The sequence below is a fragment of the Callorhinchus milii genome, unplaced genomic scaffold (assembly GCF_018977255.1).
Source record: "Callorhinchus milii isolate IMCB2004 unplaced genomic scaffold, IMCB_Cmil_1.0 Scaffold74, whole genome shotgun sequence".
Taxonomy (NCBI): Eukaryota; Metazoa; Chordata; class Chondrichthyes; order Chimaeriformes; family Callorhinchidae; genus Callorhinchus; species Callorhinchus milii.
In genome coordinates this window covers 140,112-166,794 of record NW_024704815.1, presented here as the reverse complement: position 1 = coordinate 166,794, position 26,683 = coordinate 140,112, and the positions used below count along the sequence as shown (strand labels likewise).

The 26,683-nt window shown below is 42.5% G+C and overlaps 1 protein-coding gene across 1 annotated transcript; it reads right to left on the bottom strand.

Moving 5' to 3' along the window:
- Positions 1 to 4,867: 4,867 nt before the first annotated feature.
- On the bottom strand, positions 4,868 to 21,228 carry LOC103182380 (protein-lysine 6-oxidase). Its single transcript, XM_042345688.1, has 7 exons — positions 20,506 to 21,228; positions 18,602 to 18,710; positions 17,655 to 17,792; positions 13,961 to 14,117; positions 12,678 to 12,773; positions 12,476 to 12,591; positions 4,868 to 8,459 (listed from the first exon to the last, which is right to left on the bottom strand). The coding sequence occupies exons 1-7, from the start codon at positions 21,200 to 21,202 to the stop codon at positions 8,453 to 8,455; spliced, it is 1,320 nt and encodes a 439-aa protein (XP_042201622.1). The 5' UTR covers positions 21,203 to 21,228; the 3' UTR covers positions 4,868 to 8,452.
- Between the last annotated feature and the right edge of the window lie 5,455 nt (positions 21,229 to 26,683).

Here is a 26,683-nt window from a genome sequence, read left to right as displayed (position 1 = left end):
GCGCCTTATCATGTCGTTGAGATGTCTCAACGAGCTTCATAAATTATACTGTGAAGTGAATTTACTGTGTATTTTGTGGCCAGGTAAGCGCATTTGGCATTTTACCACCAAAATGACTCCACTGACTGACTCTGTTTCAATGGTGAAGCTGGGTCTGTTAAGTGGAATATCAGTTCTTTGAGTATTTGGTTCACTTAAAATCCCACTATTTCGAAAACTAGCCATTAAAGCTTACAACTGCGAGTCAAGTACTTAATCAGTGAGCACGACAGGTGAGGGGAGCAGGTCCACCTGTGTCCTATTCAGTATGATAAAAATCACAAGGACAGCAAGTTTGATCCAAAGAGCTAAGTATGTCTTTATGATGGATGTTTATATAAAACATTTATATTTTTGAGACTGTAATTGTTCAATAAATATAAGTAGTGTATAAAAATGTAAACCTAGGGAAGCAAATGTTTCCATTCAGCTTTTTTGTTAAATGTTTCAATTATGATGCTTAGGTTTCACGGCAGCAGTAAAAATTAATCCATGTGATGGCCATTTCCTGCTTTATTTTCATGGATATTGTGAGGCATGAATTAGTCCCAAAACAGAAAGATCTTTTGAACCAGTTTGAATACTCAGATACTTTAATTTAATGATAAATACTTTAAAATGGTTGTTATAAAGCAGATTTACAGAACTGCCACCTAATAAAGAACATTTCTTCACTTGTTGTATTTTTTAACACATTTTGTAATATTGTTTCTATTGATATAGAAATAGCATTAATAATGGGATCTGCATCCAGTTTTAAATGCTGATTAACCTTGTCGGCCAAAAGGTTCAAGAAATTCCAAATTCAGCATTTTTTCTCCTGCCAATTTTCACAATTCCATCCCTCTCTTGAAGTGGTTTATTCCAATTTTGTTCTTCAACTGAGGGACGGTTCCCCAGCCAGCGGTTGGTTGTTTTCTCTCTATTAGCCAATATTTGTAGGCATGCATTGATAGTGAGTGTTGGAAGACTTTTGATGCATCATTGCCCCATTTCTCATCTCATGATTTAGAAATGATATCATCTAAACTGACGCTCCAGGGCAGTGCTGGGGGAGCCGTACTTTAGCTGAGACATTAAACAGAGGCCCATCTGCTTATCCAGGTTCATGTTAAAGATCTCATAGCCCAGTGACGGCTGATAACCTTTATGAATGGTGAGGCACACTTGCTTAGGCAATCTATGAGTTTGCCTAATCAAGCTCTCTTGTTACCATGGCAACGGGCTCTTCACACTCACACAAATTCTGGCCTCTCTCCTGCTGGCTTTGTTCCCCTCTCCGTCAGTCTCACCTGGTTCAGAAAGAAGGGAGTTTCTCCTGACCAACAATCCCCCCAAATAAAATTGGTCTTTCACTTTATGGCTGTTTGTGTGACATTGCTGTGTGCAAATTGGCTGCCACATTAATCCATAAATAAACAATCAGTGCACTTCAGAGCATGCTTGTAAACTGCTTTTGGGCGTTTTTGCTTCTGACATGAACAACAACAACAAGATTACATTTATATAGCGCCTTTCACGTCGGGAAGACGTCCCAAGGCACTGGACAGAGTACAGCATTTCAGACCCGAGCTGGGTTCAGGGGGGGGCGGAGGGGAAGGGGGGTGACCGATAGCATGGTCGAAGAGGAGGGTCTTGAGGCGGGACTTGAAAGAGGGGGCGAGGCGGAGTAACTGGGGGATGGAATTCCAGAGTTTGGGGGCGGAGTGGCTGAAGGCTCTCTCACCAAGTGTGGGGCAATAATGAAATGTGCAATAACAAATGTAAGGATTATTATTTTATTCAACATCCACACAAGCCTTCCCCAGGAATCACGGGTTCAAATGCCTCTAACCTGGGGGTGGCTGGGCCCAATGAAATCACCACTCGTGTCACTGCTGCTCACATCAGCTAATTCAGCAAGACCAGGGCTTAAACCTGGAACTTTATTGGTCTGTTTTGCTCAACTGCTCACTGCGTAAACTTGAACAATCAGAGGAATTGGCAGTATTTTTTATGTATTTTAAACTGCACAACGAGATGCTTCCAACAAATGCTAACATTAGAGTAAGAAGCTTTAAAAAGAACAGGAGCAGGGTCATTTTTTAAATAAATATTAAAAATAGAAAATGTTATAAACATTCTGTCAATTTTTTTTCCCCTTTCCCCATTTTTCTTTTTCTCACTATCCTAACATCCTACTGTATTTTAGAGATGATCCACATCTGGGATTTTTCAATCACTCCCGACTCAGGAATGTAAATGTTTAACTTTGGATGTAATTTTCAAGCATCAAGTGGAATACTACCGCTGGGCAACTTAACAGCTTGAGCAGAGAAATTGTGTACCAACAAGATAACACATCAGCAACATTTCAAAGATTGAATTATTATATTTAGCACATCTCTTAGCATCAGATATCAAATGTTTTCACTTTTGCTCTGTATTTATTTCTCTCCTGTCCAGTTCTTGCTCTGATTGACAGGAATGAAGAGTGCATTACTTGTAACTGGAAGCACGTGGTTGGAACAAGAACAATTTACATTTATATGGTGCCCCTCATGCAGGGTAGTGTCTCAGAGTGCTTTACAGTGGCGGAGTCTGACACCGAGCCAGGTGTAGGGGGGGTGACCGTAAGCACGGTCTAAGAGGAAGATTTTCAGGCGCGACCCTGGGGGAGAGTGTTCCAGTGTTTCGGGGCCTAGTGGCTGAAGGGTTAGCCGTCGATGGTGGAACGGAGCCAGTCGAGTGGATGCGATGGGTAGTGGATTGGGGAGTAAGCAGGTCGGAGAGATACAGAGATGTCAGGGCATGAAGGGAATGTGTTCACTACTGTAATAAAAATCTAGGTATGTTGAAAGGCTTTTTAAAAAAAAGAGCAAATACCATAATCAACTGGAGCTGTTGATTATGGCAATTGAACAAGTATTGAATAGCTACATGAAGATTGAAGAGCAAAGAGAAAGAGAATTAGAGTAGATAGGGGCTGTAGTAAAGCCACAAACAATTGGCCAAAGGTTTGATCACAATTGCAATAGCAATATATGCTAAGTCATAGCTTGAATAAAATTCATCCAATATAAATCAGGATATTCAAAACCAACCTGAGAAAACTATTTTTTTGTTGAATAGGTGGAGGAGGGAAATGTTCAATTTGTTACCATTATATTTTTTATTTCATACTAAAACAAAAGGATTCATCTTTCTAACATTGCCAGATTTAATAGTGGGTGAACTGACTATTGATCCACAATTGCACAGAAGAGTAGAAATTTACAGTGCATAAAGAGGCCATTCAGCCCATCGAGTGTGCACCGTATCTCAGAGCAAGGTGTTCTTTCTCACCAGTGTGCCTTATCCCCATCTTCTTCAATCCTCTTACTTTCATATAACTATCTACTTGCTTTTTGAAACCCATAATGGTTTCCTCTATCATCCCAACACCTATGAATAAAAAAAATTCTCTTAAGCCCCCTTTTCTTCCTTGTGATTATTTTATAACTATCTTATACATGTGTAACCCTAGTCACTGACTCTGCTACCAGTGAAATAATAGCTCCCTGTTTACCTTGTCAAAACCACTCATAATTTGGTACACCTCTATCAGGTCCCCTCTCAACTTCTCTGATGTTATGAAAAAGCGACTCAACTTCTCCAAAATGTTTTCATAACTATAACCCTTCAACCCTGATATCGTTCTTGTAAAACCTCCTCTGCACTCTCCAAGGTGTTAACATCTTGAAGTTAAGTACCCTAAAGATTTCAGGCTCAACATGTGGGAATCAGCAGCACAAGTGCTCCAAAGTATTGCACCTGGTGATATGTCGTCAACCAAAGTGACATAGTGGCATTTGTCAGAGAATCTAGTCATGCAACAAACGTCCATGGTGACTGCATGTTACAATCGCTCTGTGTGTTGTCCTGTGATTCATTCACTGTGGTTCAGACTGAAATGTAACCAAACTATTTATCCATTACTCACCAAATGAAAACTGAGGTCTGCACCTTGTATTCCGAGATAATCTTAATAGGCGTGGTAGAAACCACTGTGTGGTTTCAAATGAACTGGATGTTTTCTGGTCTTATTTACAAAAGTAAGAAAGTTGAAAACATTTTAATTCAAGTTGAGGTTAATTCAATTAATTGCTAAACTTTGCTGTCAACACCTGAATTTCTACTGAAGGGGGTCAATACATTAATGAAGGACATTTACATTTAAGGGGACATTAAGTGGGGTCTCCTTAAAGCTGAACTGACTCCATGCCTTGCAAAGAATGTCAGAATCGAGCCAGCCCTCAGTAGTCCGGTTCCTGAGCCAGGCGTCTGCATTATTCCAGGGCCCTGCTGATGACAGCACAGACAGCCTGGCTCATCGGCAGGATTTGGAAGGGCAGACTAGTCACTGGGGGCAGGGAGGAGTCCTACTCAGCTCTTGTTAACCCTGCAAGCCAAAGCCCTACGTGGTAGGGTGATCCTAGTTAGACAAGCAGCAGGAAAGCTTGACAGAGCAATATCAATTGCACGCTATGTGGTTTTAGTTGGTTAGACTTCAACGGTACCCCAACGTACACTCTGGGGTGTCCAAGCATTGGCTCTTGCCAACCTGCGATTGATGCTTTCCAAAATTAGATAAGCAGGATGCATTCCTCCAACAATCTTATCTCTGGGATTTCCATGTGTAGGTGGGACGCATGGAAATCTTAACTTGGTTTGGATACTCTTAAGCATAGTGATGGGTTTCCGCATGTGTCAGACACTCGGCTGTCCAAAATAAAAAGGGACACTTACAAAGCAATCTGAATGGATGGGTCACTTGTTTCTGCGAAAAGCCAAACCACAAAGCAAAGCATTGGAAGTTGAAAATATTTTTATTCAAGTTAAGGTCATCACATAATCTGTTAGATCTGATATAAGGCACATAACTCTGGATTATAAAAGTGCAATTACCATTACATATAATATCTATACAGTAACTACAAGCTTCAAGTACAGATACAATGATTTATAGAAATAAAAACTACCTGCAGCTAGAAGTTATGAAGAATTCAGTATGAAGCAGATACATGTGAAAAGCACCCAAATGGGATCCGTAAACGTAGTGGCATTTCACTTATTTTTAATTTATCGCTGAGTTGAGTTCCAGCAATAGCACTTTCTTTGCATTTTTCAATGAAACTTTTCTTTCAAGTTTCCAAGTAAAAGTAATGTCCTTTGTTTTAAGATACATATCAAGAAGGGACAATCTTTGGGAGAATAAAACCCTTGGCAATTAAAGTTGTTTCTTTTATTCATTTATTTGGTGCACAATCGAAACCATTTATTTTTGACTAGTCTAAAAAGTATGCATTCATGCCTGGGAAAGCCTTCCTATGGTGCAACATTTTCTTAACAGTATAGTAAATATAATTGTTAATGTTCTCTATACTTATTTCCTACCCACAACCCACGCCCTTCATATGTATTGTCTTCCACTCTGATCTTATTTCTTAAAATGGCTTTAGGGTTTTTGATAGATTTTAAAGCAAAGTCTTTGGTAGCATTGTTCTTGGGGGAAAAGTGGAAGAAATGAAAATGTAAATAATAACTAGACCACATAGTTAATGGGCAATGTACAAGTGGTCATTTTCTTCTGCCCTTCAAAGTGGTTTCTAGCCTTTGCTGGGTGCCACCAGAGACTAGGCGAAATCTGCATTGTTCATGCATGTGAAAAGATCCCAAATGATAGTCTATAATTTAGACAATACAAGTATTAAAGAGAACAATGCTCAGATTCCTGCTGTTAAACCCTGATTTAATTTGTAGTTGCATATAACAAAATATGTTGACTCATCCAGGTGTAGATTACCCACTTGTAATGTAAACCTATCACTGTATAAAAGATCAAGTGTTCTTTTGCATGTGATTCGAAGACTAGACTTTGAAACAACACTTGAAAAGAGACTGTTTTTCTGGGTACTAATGAATCTGTGGCCTACTCATTCCTTTGGTTCTGAAGATGTAGTATTGGTACTGATGTCTGTGCTGGTTTACTCCTGTCCAGGTCTCATAATGCAAAGTAACTTGTTGGTCTTTGTGTGATGCTCACATACAATAATTGAGGTAACCTCAATCATTATATGTAAGCCTCCTTCACCCACATATATATTTGTGCTGCGTATTGCATTAGGTCATCCTTTTCAAATGATGGCGACTGGTTTCAGTTGCACATATTGCAGCTTTGTTTGTGTCTATGTGTTATTTACAGTATTTTAAAGAGAGGGGATCAGCTTCAGGGGATCAGCTTACTAATTTAGGCGGAGTGTTATTGCATTTGTTTTGACGAGAAACTGGATGATTTGCATGACTCACTTTTATTGACATATTTCAGATGTTCACAGTGATCCAATACCTTCAACAATAGATCTCTATAATTGCATCCTCCCAACTGAAATAAAACTCTGCTTTGGAATTAGACCTATACTGAGAGAAGATAAAGTAAACAAACTCATTGCTTCAGACCATACACTGGATGCAATAGAATGGCAGTTTGCTGACACTTCTAAATAGCTTTCCCAACATAATAGGTGCCAAAATGTCTTTGATCTCCTGTGTGTAGGTATAACCCTTGTGCTCTAATGACAACCTTGACTGTGAATGAAGGAGAGCATGTCAGTTTTGGATGGTGGTTTAGGTCATTGTGAAATTGAACTCTCAAATCTTTCGCTCTGATGGTTCAAAACAGTTTTTGCTGTTACTCTTTTACATTTATTTCTATAATTACTTTTAATCATAAAATATATAGGAAAACAGTAATCAGCGATACCAATGAGGTTTTTTTTAAAAAGACTCTTCCAAAAACTCATCTGACCCAAAACATTAACACCCACTCTTAAAAATAGTAGAATTTTTTAAAATCTAGTTTCTTGTACGGTATTCTAGATTTGAATCTTCATTTTCCATTCTTTGTTTTATGAGATCATCTTTAATATGTGCTTTTATTAGCATTAAATAAAAGTTCCAATTGGATATGTTTTGTCTTTTAATAGGTAGGTGTATTCAGTGAGCAACACATCGCATTAAATGTTCAAAATAATAATAATTACATCAACTTAACATTTTATATCCATTGTAGTTAAAACATTTTACACATTGCTTGATGTTAAAAGTAAATTTACTACTCTTTCTGAAGGAAACTTTTACGACTGTGGAATATCTACAGTTACAGAACTGAAATATCCATCCAGTCATTGGCTTTAGAATTGGAAGAGGAAGAGGTGTTTCAACATTAAAATGCTAAATTCATATTTACATAGACTGATATAATAGATTAATGATCAAAATTCTGAACTTAGAAATAATTGTGGATTTGTATTTCTGTAGGTCTATACCATAAAAGAAGAAAGTATTTTTGGTGAAGCGCCTTTAAACATTTATTCCACAGGAATAAATTGTACACCAGCCATTGGGGCAATGAGAGGCCAAGGCAATGGGATATTCTTTTGGGGGGATGGGGAGGGTGAATAAGGAGGGGAGCAAACATACTGTTGTCAAATGTACAAAAAAATGTATCCTGAATAGCTGAATGTAATGTCTGTTTGGGATCAAACAGGCACACAGAAGCAAATCAACGGGATCCCTGCTGATGATGTGTGTTGCAGCAAAAGCAAATCAGTATCTCTATGGTTTCATGAATGTGCAAATACACAATGACAAAGGGAAATAATTCCTCATTTTTCAACTTGTGTCATATTATCATATTATATGCATGGGAATAGGCAGACATTCTTCCTGTGGCAAATAAGGGATTTGTTGTTTTGAAGAAAAGCAACTAATGTAACAGACCTGGATCACTGCTAAATGTAAACACGGTATTCATTATAACCACATGCCATTTTTAACTCATCCATCAATAACACTAACCTGCTCCTATCTTTGCTTATCATAGTGATCATCTAGTTTGACTACTAAGGTGCATCTAAGACAGAAGACAGGATTGATAGAGCTGAATGAGTTAGAAATAGTCATGTGCTTAATACATTTAAAATGAACATGTCGATCACAACAGGTTACATATAGTCTAACCACTCCAGACCTTTCCTAACTCAGTCACCACTCAATACCATTTGCAGTCCTTGGTCATAGAACGTAGAGTGGATATCAACTGGAGAGAGTGTCGTTGCAATGGCTACGAGTAGTGAAAGAGTGAAAAAGTTGGTTCCACTTCAATAATGCTGCTGGGCGCCAGGAGGCCCCAAATACAGTGTTATAGGTTGTAAGGTAGAAAAACGTTCTCCAATTTCAATCTCTGCAAATTATACCTGCTCAGCAGTTTAGGGTTGTTCAAATGTAAGTGATGATGGGTCGGGACGCTGAAGCTTGACAATATCTTGGAACTTGTTGGAAATAGTATTGATTCAATCCAGTCTTTGACATAACATCCTTGTCTTTTGGTTTACTAGTATCTGAAAAGGAATTAAGTTATGGATTCATATTAATTTCATCCTGATTAAGTGTAGTGCATTCGGTTATAACAAATTTATTTACTATAAAATTCAAAACTACGAGCAGAAAGCCGGCCGGCTGTTTGCAGCTCATAAATGGCTATCGTTAGGATGACACCAACATAGCTTCCTCCTGCGCACAGGAAGTGACATTGGTACCAACCTGATGACTGGAAATCGGCCCTTTTTAGCACGCAAAACAAGGCTGAATATTTAAAGTGAATTGCCTTTTGCATGAATGTACAGTGAATGCAAACACACTGACTGTGAGATGTGCTCCACTGTAATGCCATTTGGGATTTTATGGGTTACAACTACTGCACTATAATTGGGCTGTACTGTATTTCTGCAGAAGCTCAAGGTTTTGAAAATACAATGACGGAAAAAAAGTACTAGCTCGCAGTTGACATTCAGACTAATCCTCCCTAAATCCATTATTTCTCTGGAAGGAGTATTTAAAGCATCTCAAAGCGCTTCCCAAACCATAACAATTCATCTTGTGGAAGACCACAAGATGAGCTATTGCACTGCAGTGCTCTTTCATGGGAAGATAAATCCCAAAACAGGCCAATTAACAGAAACAGAGTGCTCATGTTGTTTACTATAGAGCAGTACTAATAGTCACTGGAAAAGTATACAGCTCAGACCATGCCACTAGCCAGGCTCCAAAAGGTAACCCAATAAAGAAAGAATTGACACTGAAGTTAGTTAGTCAGTTTTGAAGGTACAGAGTGTGTCTGGAATTCCCTTCTTATAATTGTAGTAAAATTGAACATTCAGTAAAAGTGGCCCCTCAAATAGTATGATCCCATGTCAAGCGCTGGGATGTTGCTTCCAGCAAAAAAGTGAGTTATAGTGGAAAGCCTGATTTATACTTCCTGTTCCAACATTACAATGGCCAGAGGCTGAGGAGATCTCTGTATGCACAACTAAACACATGCTCAGAAAACTTACTAATAATTAATGTTTTTAACCACAACTGGCTTTTTATCAGTATTTAAATTAGACTCTTAAAGTTTCTCAGACAAGGTTAAGTTTGTTGCATGTCTTGCATTTGTACTAACTACAGTGATGTGAATTGATTTGCTGATGAATCTCCCTCTTTCAAGTGGAACATCCATCTAAAACAGGATTTGTACTGGGTTTTAATTCCCATGGCCAAGGCCAAAGGAAAATTGTGGAAATATCTGCCAAAAATGTTGGGGAAATTTGATAAATTTTGCGGGAAAATGTGGGGAAATTTTGACAAATTTTTGCGGAAACTTTGCAGGTGGTTGATTGGTGTTATTTAGGTATATTTTACTGTCAACCTACATTTTTTCACTTTATTGATAAAAACTAAACATGAAGAAATAACACATATTAGATTGTTGTATTCCAAAGGCCCGAATGGCCCATTTCCACCCAGCATTACATTTGAAAGCCTGGAGATCCTCCAAAAACCAGCATTGCTCGCCAAGCTCGCCAGTGAACTGACTGCAGGGCTGCAGGAAGTCACCACCTCCTTCCTCTAGGGACCCCCCACCACACACAGAGATCCAGAGAGAGAGACACACATTCAGACACACAGAAATAGAGAGACACATACAGACACACACTCACAGACACAGAAACACACACATACAGAGAGAGACGCTCATAAACACACTCACACATACAGAGGAGAGATATACACATACAATCTCAACAGCGAGGCCTCTGGCTGAGTAAAGCCCATTTCCTATTCGTGCCATACCACGCGCACGCATTCCAGAGCCGCTCCTCCACAGTAGTGTTGAGTAAACAGGCACCGAGGAAACTTCATTTTTACAGGATTTTGGTGGAGGGTGTTGTTTATAGCGGATTCCGCAGAAAAATTGCAGCCACACTTTTCTATTGACCCAGCCCATGACACATTTTGTCATAAATAAATCCCAAAACGCACAGTATAGGAATTAGGCATTAGGAATATCTGTTGACCCACATCACGCACTGGGTTATCTCCACAACAGCATATTCCCACAATTCAATTAACCTTCACAAATATATAATAATAATCCTTGAATTTGATATAGCACCTGGGTCAGGAGGATATCCCAATGTGACTCATAGGAATTAGTGTGAAATGGCCCAACGTTTGTAGGCAAACATGCACGTCCAAATGCGCACAGCAATGTCCCACAAACAGCCATAAATGAATGACCAATTTTATTCAGAGCATTGCTGGCCAGGACAAAGTGAGACAACATCACTGGGGGTAATATCTATATTGATAAAGGTTCTGAGAAGTCTCAAAACTTTCTTTGTGCAATATCTATACAGCAAATGGAGCATGATAAACATAAGCCATCTTCTAAAGGATATTTGATGCTTCAAACTGCTCAGGTTAGCTGTGATGCTTTGAAATGGTGCAGACAATGATGGGGTCTACTTTGTGATATTCGTAAACTGCAGTGGGGAGGGGGGATTCCCCCTGTGTCTGGGCATAGATTTTTTTTAAGAGCATGTAAATTTTCAGCAAAGCATCTTTTAATTCAGTCTTTTTAAAGCTGCTTTTGTGGAGGGAACTAGAGAAAACAGCTTCAAATTTAAGGCTGAATTTCAGAATTAACTGAAATTTGCACACTCTAAAGTGCTACGAAAGGAGTCTAACTCTAAACCCAGGTGGAATTCCTGCCCCGAGATTTGATGCACTAACTCAAATTTCACTTTGCAGATTTTGAAAGTTGTTTTTATGAATATCGATAAAATGGATAATTTTGCCATTTCCGAAAGCCAGAAAAGTGTGAGAAAACACTAAAGAGTGAAACTACTGTTTTGTTTACCTATAAAAAGAGTAAACAATTCTCTGAGAGGTTCTCTTATGTGAAAGGTGCTACATAAATTGTAGGTTGTTATTGTAGTTGTAATTATTTGTGAAGCGCTCTCTCCTGTTAAACCATTTCATCATACCAAACCTCCATAAAAATACAAGTTCTTTGTCTTTTAACTGACCCAAGGTTACGCACAAACTACAATTGAGTATTCTTGATAGTTCAGTGAAATCACTGAATGAAAAAACCTCAGAAATACCTTTGAAATACTAACCAGCTGCATGCTTTTTGTTTGAACAACAAATAAATTTATCATCAAGAAATCTATAAACTTTTAAGGAGCAGTAAAATTTGTTTGAAGTATTTTCAACTAGATATAGAATTCCTTCTCTGTAGCAAATGATGCTTGCTGTATTGTCAAACCTTGATCTGTATCCTTTTGCACTTGGCTGCTCCAATGATATTGGCTATGGGAGAAACTGCTCCATTGAGTTAAGCAGAGTCAAGCATTTTGGATCAATCTCAGAGCCAATTAACAACAACAACAAATTGCATTCATAGAGTTCCTTTTCACATCAGGATTTAATTAATCACTTAATTAACTTTAAATCAATTAACTTTAGGAATTCTCAGTACTGCTGAGTGTACAACCACACCCAACCAACAACAAATTACATTTGTATGGCGCATTTCATGTTGGGAGGATGGCCCAAAGCAATGGACCTTCTGGGGGTTGAGGTAAGCTCCAGATCAGCACCAAGTTCAGTTTAAAGCACCCAACCATCCCATTAAACTTAATACCATTGCTGGATGGCACACTTGGTTTCATAACATAATTAACCAAAGCCATTTCATACAGGAGAAGTCCCAGGAACTGTATTAAAGCAAGGTTTCATCACAACTGAATGAGCAAAGTTTTAAAATTTATTTTGTTTATTTTGAATGCAAAAAGTAGTTTTCTTTCAACATTTAAGACAGAGAATTCATCAATAATATCAATAAAATACTATTAGTAAACACAACTAAGCTTTAAGACATTTCTTAATCAGCACCTCTCGCTAAATTCCAGTGTGCCAAAGCAAAATCCATAATTCTGTGTCAGTTTAGCTCATGTAGATAAAAGAGATTTGGTTGGGTACACAATTGCAGAAATCATATAGGAATGAATTAAACTGAAGCACTTACTGTGAAATTCTGCAGCCTGAGGTATACACATGTTGTCCTGTATAGCGAATGTCACAGCGAACAACGTTATTAGCATAGTCTGATTCTGGTACTAGATAGCTTGGATTTACTGAAACCTGTAGAGTGAGGGACACATGGATCAATAAAACTTACCCTAAAGCGGTTTTCCCTCAATTATTTGAAAGCTGTTTGCATCACTTACTTTCAGTATGTAGTTTCCTGGTTTAACATCAGTTATATCAATCCACTGGCAGTCAATGTCAGCATTATAGGTATCATAGCACCCTGGACTCAACCCCTATATGCAATAGATTAGGCAGAGTTAGATATGTAAATCTGTGCTTCGTTCTACTAATGGAATCAAGAACAACTTGCATTTATATAGTGCCCCCCATGCAGGGTAATGTACCAGAGGGCTTAGATTCATAAATAACTTATGTATTGGACATTTCATATTTTTTTGATAAAAATGCAGTGCTGTCCCTAAAGGCATAAAAATATTTTGCAAAGTCCTACAATTTGAATGTGCCTCATTATAACAAGCGTTAATGTAGAGATATAGTTATCTACAAAAAACCATTTGAACAACTTAGAATACATAGATTGTAAACAACCAGAGGAATCAGTTGCTTTTCTTGTCTTGCTCGCTGAGACTACAATGGAATATTTTTACAGACATGTGGCTTTAGAAAGAGCTATTCGCAAAACAAAACACTGCATTATATTTACTAACTCACTCACAATATCTTCCCTATTTTTATGTTGTGGCTCTGGTCTGTAGACAATGGGTATCAGACTCAGTGATTTACAAGTTAGCCGGTACTCAACAGCTGTGGTGCAAGACATCCAATAAATGTAGGGTGTCATAATCATTACAATAGTTTAAGTACTTAACTGTAATGCCACAATCTGAAGAACTCAGCACATATATTAGCCATAATTTCTCACCTCAGCTGAACTAATTATAGGAATCTCAAACTCAGCACAAACTAAATCTTCCAAATTATTTTGGCCTAAACTTTGTGCCAATAAATATAAAGAACCATCAGAATGTTGGAGGGGTTGCCTTTCACATGAGACATTAAACTGAGGCCTTGCCTGCATGTTTTCAAGGAGATGTTAAAAATCCCATAACATTACTGAAAAAGAGAAGGGAGGTTCTCCAATGTCTTGGCCAACAATCTTCCAAATGAACTAGTCATTTGTCTCACAGCGTGAATAGTGCTTTGAGAATTTTGATAGGCAAATAAAGATGAAAATTCTTTTTCACAAAATAGTTTATGTTTCAAAACTTAAAAATAGCACAAAAAGGGCCAAGAAAAAGTAACAACACATTATACCACTCATCTATGCTATATATAATATGTGCCACTCCTAAACCCAGGCAAGCTAACAGCTACAATTCTGTTAGTCTTTAGTGATATATTCATTCACAGAGATTGTCTGGGTGCTACATAATCTGTTCTTCCTTAACTTTAAGCATACCTGTGAATGTGCTGTGCAGGCATATCTTCTATAGTACCCATATTCACAAGAGGTATCCTCCAGGCAAAAACTAGCTTTGTGTCCTTCAGCAATTTGTCTCTGGGTGGTGGGATCCAGTAGATCATAATGACTAAATTCATCCATACTATGGTAGTGCCTGTAATAAAAGTTTTAGATACTTGCTATTATCCCAACACAAATAATCACTGCTATTTGATAAAACTGCCCCTTGTGATTTTGTGCAAGTAACTAAAGTACAATATATCTTAATATACATGAGAGAAAGTAGTTACAACTTAAAGTGGTATAATGACTTTTACTGAGAATTCCATACATCCCACCTACACGTGGAAATTCCAGAGATAGATAGTTGGAATGGAATGCACACTCTCTCCCTGGAGGGACATATCCTGCTTACCTAATTCTGGAAAGTATTAGGCAAAGGTCGGTAAGAACCCAAGGTTTGGGGATCCTAAAATCTGCGTTGGGATATTGCTGGAGTCTAAAAACACTTAGCTTGTCATTGACAGCACTGCCTGAAAGCTTCCCCAATACTTTTCCTACTACGACTACTCTACCCAATAGGGCTTTGGCTTACATGGTTAACAGGTGCTGAATGAAAGGATTCCCTGCCCCCAGTGACCAGTCTACCTTTCCCTGCTGGTGAACCAGGCTGGTTCTGCTGTCATCAGCAGTGCCCTGGAACACCTTGGACCTGCCTGGCTCAGGAACTGGTCTATGATGATTGCCACTGTGGGTGGTCTTGATTCTAACATTCACCTTGGAGCCATTTCAGCTCCAAGGAAATCCCGCTTATCTCTCCCCCCAGAAGTCATTAGTTGGTCATTTGACATCCAACAATCACAGGTTAGAGCCCTCACTAGATGAATGGCAGATACCAGGAACACCCTGCGAGCTTCCTGATGGGCAACACAGCTCAGCATGAAATGTTTCAGAACATTGCCAACAACTTGCTGTCCACTGCTAATGATTACTTGGAGATTAGAGGGCCCTACAATGGAATAATAGAATCTTATTTAGTAATGTATCTCCACACTTGAGATATAATAAACAGAGTAAATTGTAGTGTTTCCAATTAGGTTGTGGAGGATTCTGTACAATACAGTGAATCAGTTAACACATCATTATAAAATATCCAGTATATTTACTAAAAGCATTGTATCCTCAATGTCCTTTAAACATTGTGCCCAGTGTTGGTACAATACAATTTACATTTATATAGAGCGTTTCACGTCTCAAAGCAAGGGGAGGATGTTTCAAAGTGCTTGACACTGCTGTTTGGTACCTGAGCTGGGGGTGAGAGCTGAAGGGGTTGGGAAGGAAAAGGTTGACCGAAAGCACAGTCAAAAAGTTACAGCTTGAGATAGACCTTGAATGAGGGGACGGAGCAAGTCGGAGGGACTCCGGGATGGAGTTTCAAATTTATATCTTCAGATGTCATTATAACCTAGAGGTTAAAACCATTGGGACTGATTAGAGCAATGTGGTAGCACATTTGAGAACATCTGTACGATGCAATACAGCAATGCAATGCTTATAGAGTTCCCTTGAGGCTGCTGAGTTCCTAACTGCAGCCTGGCTGCTATAAGGAAATACTGAGTGGAATCCAAGCACCTTCCCTTAGGAAAAAAGTGAAGCTTGGACGGATTGTAGTCTCAAAGCCATTTTTGGGTCCAACAGCTGGTTCAGAGCCATCTTGGCTGTAGTTAAGAGTGTGGCTCAGGAGGACCAAGGATTAGAGAGAATTGAGGATGCCTCAAACCAATATGATCAATTGGGTTGTCAAATATTCAATAATTAGATTCTTTTTGTTTATTATTGCCAAATAATTCCATTCTTCGCTAGACCAATAAAATACTTCAGTATATGACTGATAATATTCTTTCCACAACTGGTGCCAACTAGAAAACTATCCAAAAAACTATTGGCAAGATTTAAGTGGTTAAAGTTTTATTACAAAACAATTAGTTTCTCAGCATTCCCACACATGGAATGTTTTATATGCTGATTAAATATTTAGGAAATATTAAGAAAGGTATTTTTTTTCCTTAGGAGACTTTTCTTTCAAATCAGTATATATAGAATAGCTGTGCCACGAAAGTACATCCCAGTCTAAAATAAATTGCAGACCACATAAACATCAGCAATTTGTTGTCCAACCTGCTTACCATAAAAGTCTTGCTTACTGTAAAAGTCCCTTTAGCAACCATTAAAAATCTAATTTACACCATTGCACTGGTAGTTTGTGATAACCAATCAAAATAAATAATAAGAGCGCATTGATAATCAGAGTTAAATTGAAGTTAATACCTTGGTCAATATTCATTAAATATCTCGTTTTCATTATCAAGGAGCCACGGTAACAACTAAGATATTAAATTGGTGAATACTGGAAAATCCAGCAAGCTAATAATTGCAACTTATGTATATCTATCTATATGTATCTCTCTCTCTCTTTATGGTTCTCGTTCTCAGTTTCTTTCTGTAGATGTCTGGGTTTTTCTGTGTTTTTTTATTTATTTTGCTTTCCAGTTGGATCTCTAGGTAGTGAAAAACGATCAGCAAAAACAAACATTGGCAATTGCCATGCTGCTGTGAAAGTACTAAACAAATGTTAGCAATTTCACAAGCGCAGTAAAGATAGAAATGTAGGGAAATGTGATTTATCATCATTTTCTTTTACTAATAGCAAATAGTAATGTGAATACTTGATTTCATTGATATGGCTGAATGCCTAGTGCAGAGTCTTTTCACATACTCATTCGCTCATTCATCACACATTTTTACAGTTAACTTGAGGCTCAATTGGAGAAAGAGACAAACAGATGGAGTATCAGGAAATTACAGTGGCTCCTTCATATACAACTACCGAAAGAAGTAAAGGATTCAGGAGAGGTAATGTTGTATTTAGTGTTGCTTGGAGTAAAGTTTTACTTTGTTACAAGAGTTTAGCAATCCAATGAGGATGCCATATGGGAACTGGATTTTAGCTTTAAGTTAGTTTTGGATGTTCTTTGTGAGAACACCCTGCAAACAGGAATACGAAAAAGATCCCTTTGGGAAACATTTTCAGCACAAAATTAGGTCAATCAGTCCTTGATGTGTGTGGCACTGAGACCTGCATATATTTGAATTGTCCTTTTCATTCAAAATAAGTGGAAACAATAGCATTTGATTTTCTGGCTGATTTTGATCAAGTCGATGACATTAATGAAGGACTCAAGACTATTACTTTGCTTGGCAAAGTATGTTGGATACTCCACCAGGTGAGTTCAATTCTTGCAGTTCTGAATCTGGACTGACACTGACTGCTTGGCTTTCCCAGACACAGTCTCAGCACTGTCAGCCCGGGGGGGGGGGGGGATTCTGGTCAGAAGGAGTCACTTTTCACACCCTTCCTTCTGCATGATCTCCTGAGGTAGGATCAACAAAATAGTAGCGAAGGATGTTAGCACGTTTCATTCCTTGTATCCACGCTAACATCCTTTACCACTGCTCTGCTGATCCCGTGGGAGGTAATAAACAACAAAATAGCGAGGAGAAAGAAGGGGAAACGATAATACGAATGCATTTCCAATATGTAAGCAAGGCAAGGAGAGCATTGCAAAATAAATGACCCTCGAGAAATCCACGTGAATGGCATTATGACTTGCAGATTGCGAGCTTGTCTTACCGATGACAGCTGTGCCATTCCCAGGAGTATCGGGGTCTGCTCGGTAAGAAGTCGGCTGTGCCCTGGTTCTTCACCCTCTGGGGGAATCTCAGCAACACACGCATATCGTAGTCTCTCACGTCCTGTGAGTAAGCCGAACTGCGACCCAAAGTTAGGGAAGAAACTGTATGGTTATCAGCCATTTGTCACTCTATGCAACACCCCCCCCCCCCCCCCCCCCCCACACACACACACACAGTGAATCCAGTACCACAGATTTTTCCCCCCTTTAAAATGTTTCAGGTCAAAAACTTAGGCAACTGATCTCTGATCCCAATCCATGTCAAACTGGAAGCCAACTGCAAGGGAACACAACACCACCGTGCGGAGATGCCACGTTCACAAGTCATTTCGCTTTGTTTTCTTAAACAAAAAAACCTCCAGTATTTCTGTTTTAAGTTAATATTTCAAGGACCCCACACACTAATCAACAGTCCTGCTTTCTCCTCTATTGAGCACCAGAAACCAAGATTGTTTTTAAGTAAAAGATATAAATGTATTAATTCTCACGCTTTACTCTATGAAAATGCAATGGGGGGGGGGGAGGGGGGTGGGGGGTCAATAACATATGAAGGAGAAAAGCACACACACTGGTCTGAAGATGAATCACTAATCTCTCTCGGCTCAGGCAAACTCAGGCATATAATTGCTCTGAGTTCATCCCACAAACTAACTTCACCGGTGCAACTGCAGCTGAAATGTCAAGAGAACTGTCGATGCTGCGGTGACACACGAGAAAAACACCGCACCGAGGAGGCGATTGACTGCTTTACCATCTGCGGAGACTGCGAGGGGGCGATGGTCAGTTATTGCAAACCAACGAGAGAGAGTAAAGAGAACCAGTGGAGAACGTGTAGTGAGTGCTTTGCGGGAATGAACTGCGCGGTGCGTAATTCCGCAGACTGTACCTCGCCAAGCAGTTCTCCTCTGCCGCACACCTCAGGTTGTACATGTGCATCTTCTGAACATACGTGGAAGCCTGAAGGTAATACGGGTCAGGCACTAAGTCTGGCAAACCTGCAGGTCCGGGGGGTCGGGGGGGGGGGGGGGGGGGGGGGGGGGGGGGGGGGGGGGGGGGGGGGGGGGGGGGGGGGGGGGGGGGGGGGGGGGGGGGTGGGGGGGGGGGTCGGGGGGTGAAAACACAAACTTAGCACCGGCTTAAACACCGAGACACAAGCGGCTGAGATTCACAGGAGCCTCGGGCTCCTTCCATTCAATAAACCGTGTTCACACCCAATCCTCTACCCCCCCACTCCCCCCCCCCCCACTCCCCCCCCCACCCCACCCCACTCCCCCCCCCACCCCCACTCCCCCACCCCCCACCCCACCCCACACCCACTCCCCCACCCCACCCCCACCCCCACTCCCCCACCCCCCACTCCCCACCCCCACTCCCCCCGCCTTAAAACAGCAAATGGCATTTTTCTTTATGAAGAGCCCGGCACCTCCACTTACCCACTTACCCCACTTACCCCCCCTTACCCCCCTTACCCCCCCCACTTACCCCCCTTACCCCAGTTACCCCCCCTTACCCCAGTTACCCCCCTTACCCCAGTTACCCCCACCCCAGTTACCCCCCTTACCCCAGTTACCCCCCTTACCCCAGTTACCCCAGTTACCCCCCTTACCCCAGTTACCCCCCTTACCCCAGTTACCCCCTTACCCCAGTTTACCCCAGTTACCCCCCTTACCCCAGTTACCCCCCTTACCCCAGTTACCCCCTTACCCCAGTTACCCCCCTTACCCCAGTTACCCCCTTACCCCCCTTACCCCCCTACCCCTTACCCCACTTACCCCCCTTACCCCCCCCAGTTACCCCCCTTACCCCAGTTACCCCCCTTACCCCAGTTACCCCCCTTACCCCAGTTACCCCCCTTACCCCAGTTACCCCCCTTACCCCAGTTACCCCCCCCCTTACCCCCTACCCCCCCCCCCCCCCCCCCCCACCCCCCTACCCCCCCTTACCCCAGTACCCCCCCCCCCCCCCCCCCCCCCCCCCCCCCCCCCCCCCCCCACCCCCAACCCCCCTTACCCCAGTACCCCCCCCCCCCCCCTACCCCAGCCCCCCACCCCACTTACCCCACTTACCCCGACCCCCCTTACCCCAGTTACCCCCTTACCCCACTTACCCCACTTACCCCAGTTACCCCCTTACCCCACTTACCCCAGTTACCCCCCTTACCCCAGTTACCCCCTTACCCACTTACCCCAGTTACCCCCCTTACCCCACTTACCCCAGTTACCCCCCTTACCCCAGTTACCCCAGTTACCCCACTTACCCCAGTTACCCCCTTACCCCACTTACCCCAGTTACCCCCCTTACCCCACTTACCCCAGTTACCCCCCTTACCCCACTTACCCCAGTTACCCCCCTTACCCCCCTTACCCCAGTTACCCCCCTACCCCACTTACCCCAGTTACCCCACTTACCCCAGTTACCCCCCTTACCCCAGTTACCCCCCTTACCCCACTTACCCAGTTACCCCCCTTACCCCCCTACCCCAGTTACCCCCCTTACCCCACTTACCCCAGTTACCCCCCTACCCCACTTACCCCAGTTACCCCCCTTACCCCAGTTACCCCCCTTACCCCACTTACCCCAGTTACCCCAGTTACCCCCCTTACCCCAGTTACCCCCTTTACCCCCCTTACCCCAGTTACCCCCCTTACCCCAGTTACCCCAGTTACCCCCCTTACCCCAGTTACCCCCTTACCCCACTTACCCCAGTTACCCCCCTTACCCCAGTTACCCCCTTACCCCAGTTACCCCAGTTACCCCCCTTACCCCAGTTACCCCCCTTACCCCACTTACCGTGCTGAAAGTACCTGGTGCCGTACCCGGGTCTGCGGGGTTGCGCTCGGGGTCTCTCGTACGTGTCGTAGTAGTTGTAGTAGGGGTTGTTGTCAGTTCGCTTGTAGGGGTTGTACGGGTCGTCCCCCGCCATGGGCTCCTCGGGGCGGCCGTGGCCGTGGCCGTGGCCGTGCTCCCCCTCCCGGGCCGGGCCGCCCTCCCCCCGCCGAGCCCCGCCGGCGGCCGCAGCCCGAGCCCCGGACGCCCTGACGGGCTGTGCGCTGCGCGGCCCCGGGACGGTGCTGCCGCTGCTGCCGCTGCTCGGGCGGGGCCGCCGCCGGGAGCTGCCGGACGGCCGAGCCCGGGAGGCGGCGGGCGGTGCGGGGCCGCCCCGGGCACCGCTGGCTCTCTGGCCGGTGCCTGTGCTGTTGGTGTCGCTCAGCAGGAAGAGGCTCCCGGTGCCGGTGCCGCTGCCGCTCGGGCTCTGGGGCGTCTGGTATTTGGAGCCGAGACTCAGTAAACTGTAAACGCGTCCGTTGTTTTCCCACTGAATCCGCTGTCGCCAAACGGCCTTCTTGTCCTCCTCCTCCGCCGCCGCCTTCTCCTCCTCCTCCTCCCGCTGCCGCTGCTGCTGTCCTCTCACCTCGTACAGCAGACAACTCACATACAGCCCAAACACCTGCACTAACCACAGGACACTCACACTCTTCATCTTCATCCTCTCTCTCTCTCTCTCTCTCTCTCCCGGAGGGACCAACAGATAATAATAATAATAATTGTTATTATTATTTTGTTAATATTAACGATGAAGGTGGGAAAATGTGCAATGAATGAGCTTTAGAGGATACTAAGGGGGGCACTGGGGGAGGGGGGGGGGGGGGGGTTACAAAATAAAAGCCAATGTGGGTTTCAGTCCCCAATGCAATATTTGCATTTGGGAAGTCAATGCAGTTCTTAAAGGCGTGTGAGTGAGTGTGAGTGAGTGTGTGAGTGTGAGAGTGAGTGTGTGAGTGAGTGTGAGTGTGTGAGTGAGTGAGAGTGAGTCAGAGTGTGAGTGAGAGTGAGTGTGTGAGTGAGTGTGTGTGAGTGAGTGAGTGTGAGTGAGTGAGTGAGTGTGAGTAAGTGAGTGAGTGAGTGTGAGTATGTGCTGGTAGTGCTGGTACTGGATGGACTGGACTGGACTGTGCGGCAAAGCGTTCAGACTCCGCTCTGCCCCGGGTTGCAGCTGTACGCAGTGCCTCTCATATTCCCGGTGCTGTGTGTCTGTCTGTGTGCCGTTGGGGCAGGAGAGGGGGATTTAAAGTTGTTGGCACTTTTGCAGTTACACAACCTGCTCCCAGGCTCCTCGCTATTTGCTCACGTAATGCCTAGAAACGTGCACTTTGACAGTTCCTCTCCATTCCTCTCTCCCTCCCTCCCTCCCTCCCTCCCCCCTTCCCCCTTCCCCCCCTCCACTCTTCCTCCCACTTCAGTCGATACGCAGGAATTTCGTGGCCCCAGACACCATCCGTTAGCTGTGCGGCTCTCCAGCCAAACCCGAGGCTGTGCCAAAGTATGCAACACACACACACACACACATACAATTAGATCATCGTGAGGAGCTGCTCGCCGACCCCAAGGCTAACTCCTCACTGACAACACATGGCGCGGAGGTTTGAAGGGGTTTACAGTGGCGCCTCGGGGGTGGCGGGGACTGAGGTTTGGATCACTGTCTGCGTTACGGTGCCTTTGGCCATCAGAGAGCAGGAGAGGCACCAGGAGGACAGGAGCGACTGCAAACAGCCCGTGTCGTGTGTGTGTGTGTGTGTGTGTGTCAGCTTCTGCCTTACGTGCATTCATTCACCTGCATCCTAAATAAATCCAGTAGCTCTTTACGCGAGATCTCTTCGGGTTTCTCCAAAGATTGCTTTTTATTTTTTTGCAACGGGGATTCCTCATTTGACATATCCCCGCTCTTTCCTTGACCATCGCCGAACCCCCGTTGCAAACAGCTGGTCATCGCTGCCTTCACTTGTGTTGACTTGTGGACTGGGTTTAGTGATGAATCCGAGGGGTTGCTTTGTGCAAAGCGATGCCATCTGATCGTTTCAAGTGCAAAGTGTATTAAAAACTCGAGCCCTGGGATTTTTGGTGTTTTTTGTTTTTTTTTAAAAAAAAGACTGCACTTTTAGGAAAACGTTGGTTGGAAGTAACTACGACCTGTTATAGTTTGGGGTGTGGGGAGGGGGGGAGGGTAGAGAAATCTGCAGGATGGGATCTGAAGCCAACAGAGCGACCACCCATCAGCCTCGATTAACGTCTCACCACTGCAGATGTTAGCAAAGGCTTATAAACTAAACGCTCGGGGTTGCATTTCTATTTATTAAGAAAATCAATCCAATCATTCCTCAACGTGGAGTGAACCAGAATTGGATTCTCTTTTGTTGTTGTTGTTGTTGTTTAAAACAGCGAATTCTCATATGTGCGGTGAAAAAAAAAGAAACACCCGACAGTTTTGTCATCTTTTTATTCATATTTTAACTTTGTTTTTTGCAAATATTAGATGGGGGCGACGAAAGTGTCTGAATGCTCTCCGCCACTTGGCTTTTATTTGAGCAGTTCGCCTGTTGTTGAAGGGAGTGCCTTTTTTCTTAGCAGAACAGAAAATGATCAGTTACAAAATGTGGAGTATAATTGGGCCGCTGTTTAGGGCTGAGCTCTTGCGTTGTAAATAGCACAGCACAAGTGGCAATCTGTAGTGAAGCCCCCGATGGGTCAATATTTTCGACTTTTCCTCCACAATCCGTAAATTGCAATTTAATTGAAGGAGTCGCCAAAAATAACCTTTCAAAACCTCAAAGGGTGAACTTTGCGAGACAGGCAGAGAGAGTGGAGATCCGGTCTGGGTGTGTTTTTTTCTCAGCAAAGAAGACTTTTTTTTTATTAATGACACGTAGAGAGCAGAGCCCACATGTAGCGCACTAAACACCAATGGCACTGTGTAACGTGCGACAGTTCTCAGGTGAATATGTTTATACGATTGTCCATTACATTGCTATCGCTGCTGATCGTTCACAAATGAGAATAAAACGATCGCACAGAAATTGTCAACGCAATCTTTAACCATCATTGCGTTACATTTCATATCCTATGTAACTGTGTAGATTAATGTCCCATTCGATGCACTCTGTTCGTGTTCAACCGATTGAAGCTGGAAAAGTCTTTGGTTATAATTGCCTTCCACTGCTCTCTAATTCTACTGCTCTGCAGCTACTTACTGACTGTGAGTCTGTCGAGACCACATAGAAATAAAATGAGTAATCAAATAGGGTCACTTGTGTTTACAACGTGTTCAGCCCTTTATTGTTCACCATCCTCCCTTCACAAACCACCGACACCACAAATGATTCGGGCCATGTGCAACTTCTACACTAATTTTGACAGTTGCATTTAGTTTAGTGCGTTAGACCAATTTAGTAATGATTTTACAAGAATAAAAAATCTGCATTTGATGTGGTTGGCTCCGCTTCAAACTGTGGAGACATTTCAACCAGGACACGTTGTGAGGGTTGAAACTGTGCAAAGCGTTTTGCTGGTTCATTTGCGTCCTCTGGCGGTTAATGCTTTAGTGGCTGCTTTTCCATTTCGCAGTTGTGCATCTGTTAAAATAAAATTGTCTGATTTTCCATCTCAGACACTTGGATTATCCAGTACTTATGTGATTTAGCATAAATGTATTAGGCTATCGGAAACCACCGACAGCACTCATTAAGTACCCATCCACAATAAATTCGAGATTCATCAATCATGTTGTGCTCGTAAGGTACCTCAGCACATTTTCCTTAATAATAATCCTTATATTTGATGTAGTCCCTTTCATGTTGGACAAAACACTTCACAGGATATACAGTAGAATGCAGTGAATAATGAGGTACAATAAAAAAAGAAACAATGTATTGAAATATATTTTTCATATTTAGCTTCATGTGGTTCTTGACTAAATTCCCAAAGGAATTGTGGCACTTGCTAATAAGTTCAACTGCAGCCATTATTAACCTATGCAGAGCCAGAATGCTGCAGTGGTGAGGTGTATGTAATAATTTTGTTTTTGCAGAAGATATCTAATATTTGTAAATCACCAGTGTTCTCTGCTGCAATAGAAACTAATTGTTGTGGACGCTGGTGTGACTTGAATTCCACCGGTAATGTCCAACTTGGTTCCAGGCTGGTTTATTGTGCCATCTAGTGCCGGCATGCAGGTAAAACTATTTCTTTCAGTTTCTTGGAAATATTGTGTGCATCAATCATCAGCACTGGTTCATGATCCTACTTCATGTGCTTGTGGATCAGTGATTACCAAATCTACTTGTCAGCAAGACATTTCTCAGGGCAGGGAAAGGTGTCAGCTGCTGTTTAGGAAGGGACTTGTTGTAGCACCTTAATAAGTCAAAACATCTCAAAATTAATTACTTATTGTTTGGCTACGAACAAAAGAGACTGAAATAAATTTTGACTGCATCCCACACCAGTCATGGGATAGGTCGGGAGGCCTCTGTGATGCAAGCTGCCATCTTATAGGATAAGTTATTCGATCAATTTAACTTTGTATTTACTTACAAGAATTTCTACAATGCGACTATTTACATGTTCAGCTGAGTGATAAATAAAGCAAAGTCTCTTATTGATATTTTGCATGGGAAGCAGCTGGGATATTGATAGAATGATGGCTAAATCAAGGTGGTACAGCCTTTTGGCTGCTGAGGGCTGGATGCCCTGTTTGAGAACCGTGCACAGGCTGCATAAGCAATATTTTTGTGTTTCCCTTTCAGAAACATAACGTAACAAATTAGGTGCTATGGAAGGAGTGGGTGGGCCACATGAAATGGAGGGAGGGGGGCTGCCAGTTAGACCAACCTGACTTAAGTGATTGTGATGAGTTAAGCCAGGGTTGAGTTATCAGGAGTTTACTTAAGTTAAGAGGTTAACAGCTGAGAGGTTCATACCAAATTGTTGGGGAGAAAAGTCCTATTCAATCAGGTCAAACAGAATGCTACCTGCACAAAAGAGCAGAGGTCAATATGCTTTCCAGATTGATGCCATAATTGTTGCAGATTTGGCACAGGAATGGCTAAATTAAAGGCTCATGGACCCAGAAACAATTCTGGATATACAATGAGAATCACCACTCAGAAATGTTTCAAGGATCATCATCAAGATCCATGTTCTCCCTCCTCAGTGTCCTTTTCTAAACTATTTCTCGGATGGTCATCACTGGATTGACAGTCATCCCTCTCACAGCAGTAATATTGTGCAACATTCACCAGACTACTATAATTCTGGCCAGGTTGGGAAGCACAGGGTTGCAACCCGCTGAGCAATGGAGACACTGTCATTGAATACATAATTTATTTACTATCATGATTGGTGCAACACAATTACATGGCACATTTACAGCATTATTCTTTTGGACATTGGAATTTCCCATGAACCTTTTGACACAGGGATATTGTGCAACAAGTGTGTAGTAAGGAATATAATTCTATTCTGTTGCTGTAATGATAAATAACTTAAGCTGTTTAGCAGATCTTGGCCCTATAGTGGTAGTCAGAGAAATGAATGCAGCAGTGTCATGTTGATTGATGCTCCTGTCAGCCACTTCTTGGCAGGTACTTTTTTTTAGGATTTCGCAAGTTAATTTCTGCTGCATGTGTTACTGAATTGCTGTACATTTGTTCAAAACTAGATGTTTCAAAACCACCTGGTTGCCAAGCTTACAGTAAACAGATGTATACCGCAAGTCTATTCCTCCACCCGTCCATTATACACATGACATATCTGCAAAACCTATGGGAACCCAAACAAATAACACATAGATTGCATCTGGAATTGAAACAACACCAAACAGAATGTGCCCGTCTGCTGCAAGATCCTTCCACCCAACTCCCCCAAATCTTTGCTCCAAATCCCTGATACACGCCTAAGGGCTTTTTCAGTGATACGTTGCCTTTTGAGCTTCCTCACTTACCATGTGATCTCTGTTCCCCCACTTACCAATGTGGTCACCCTCCTACTCCACTTGATCAGTCATTCAATCAACAACAACAACAACTTGCACTTATGTAGCGCTCTCCATGCAGGGTAGTATCTCAGAGTGCTTAACAGTACCTGTGCCTGACTCTGAGCCTGGGGTGGGGGGGGATGAGACTGTAAACATGGTCGA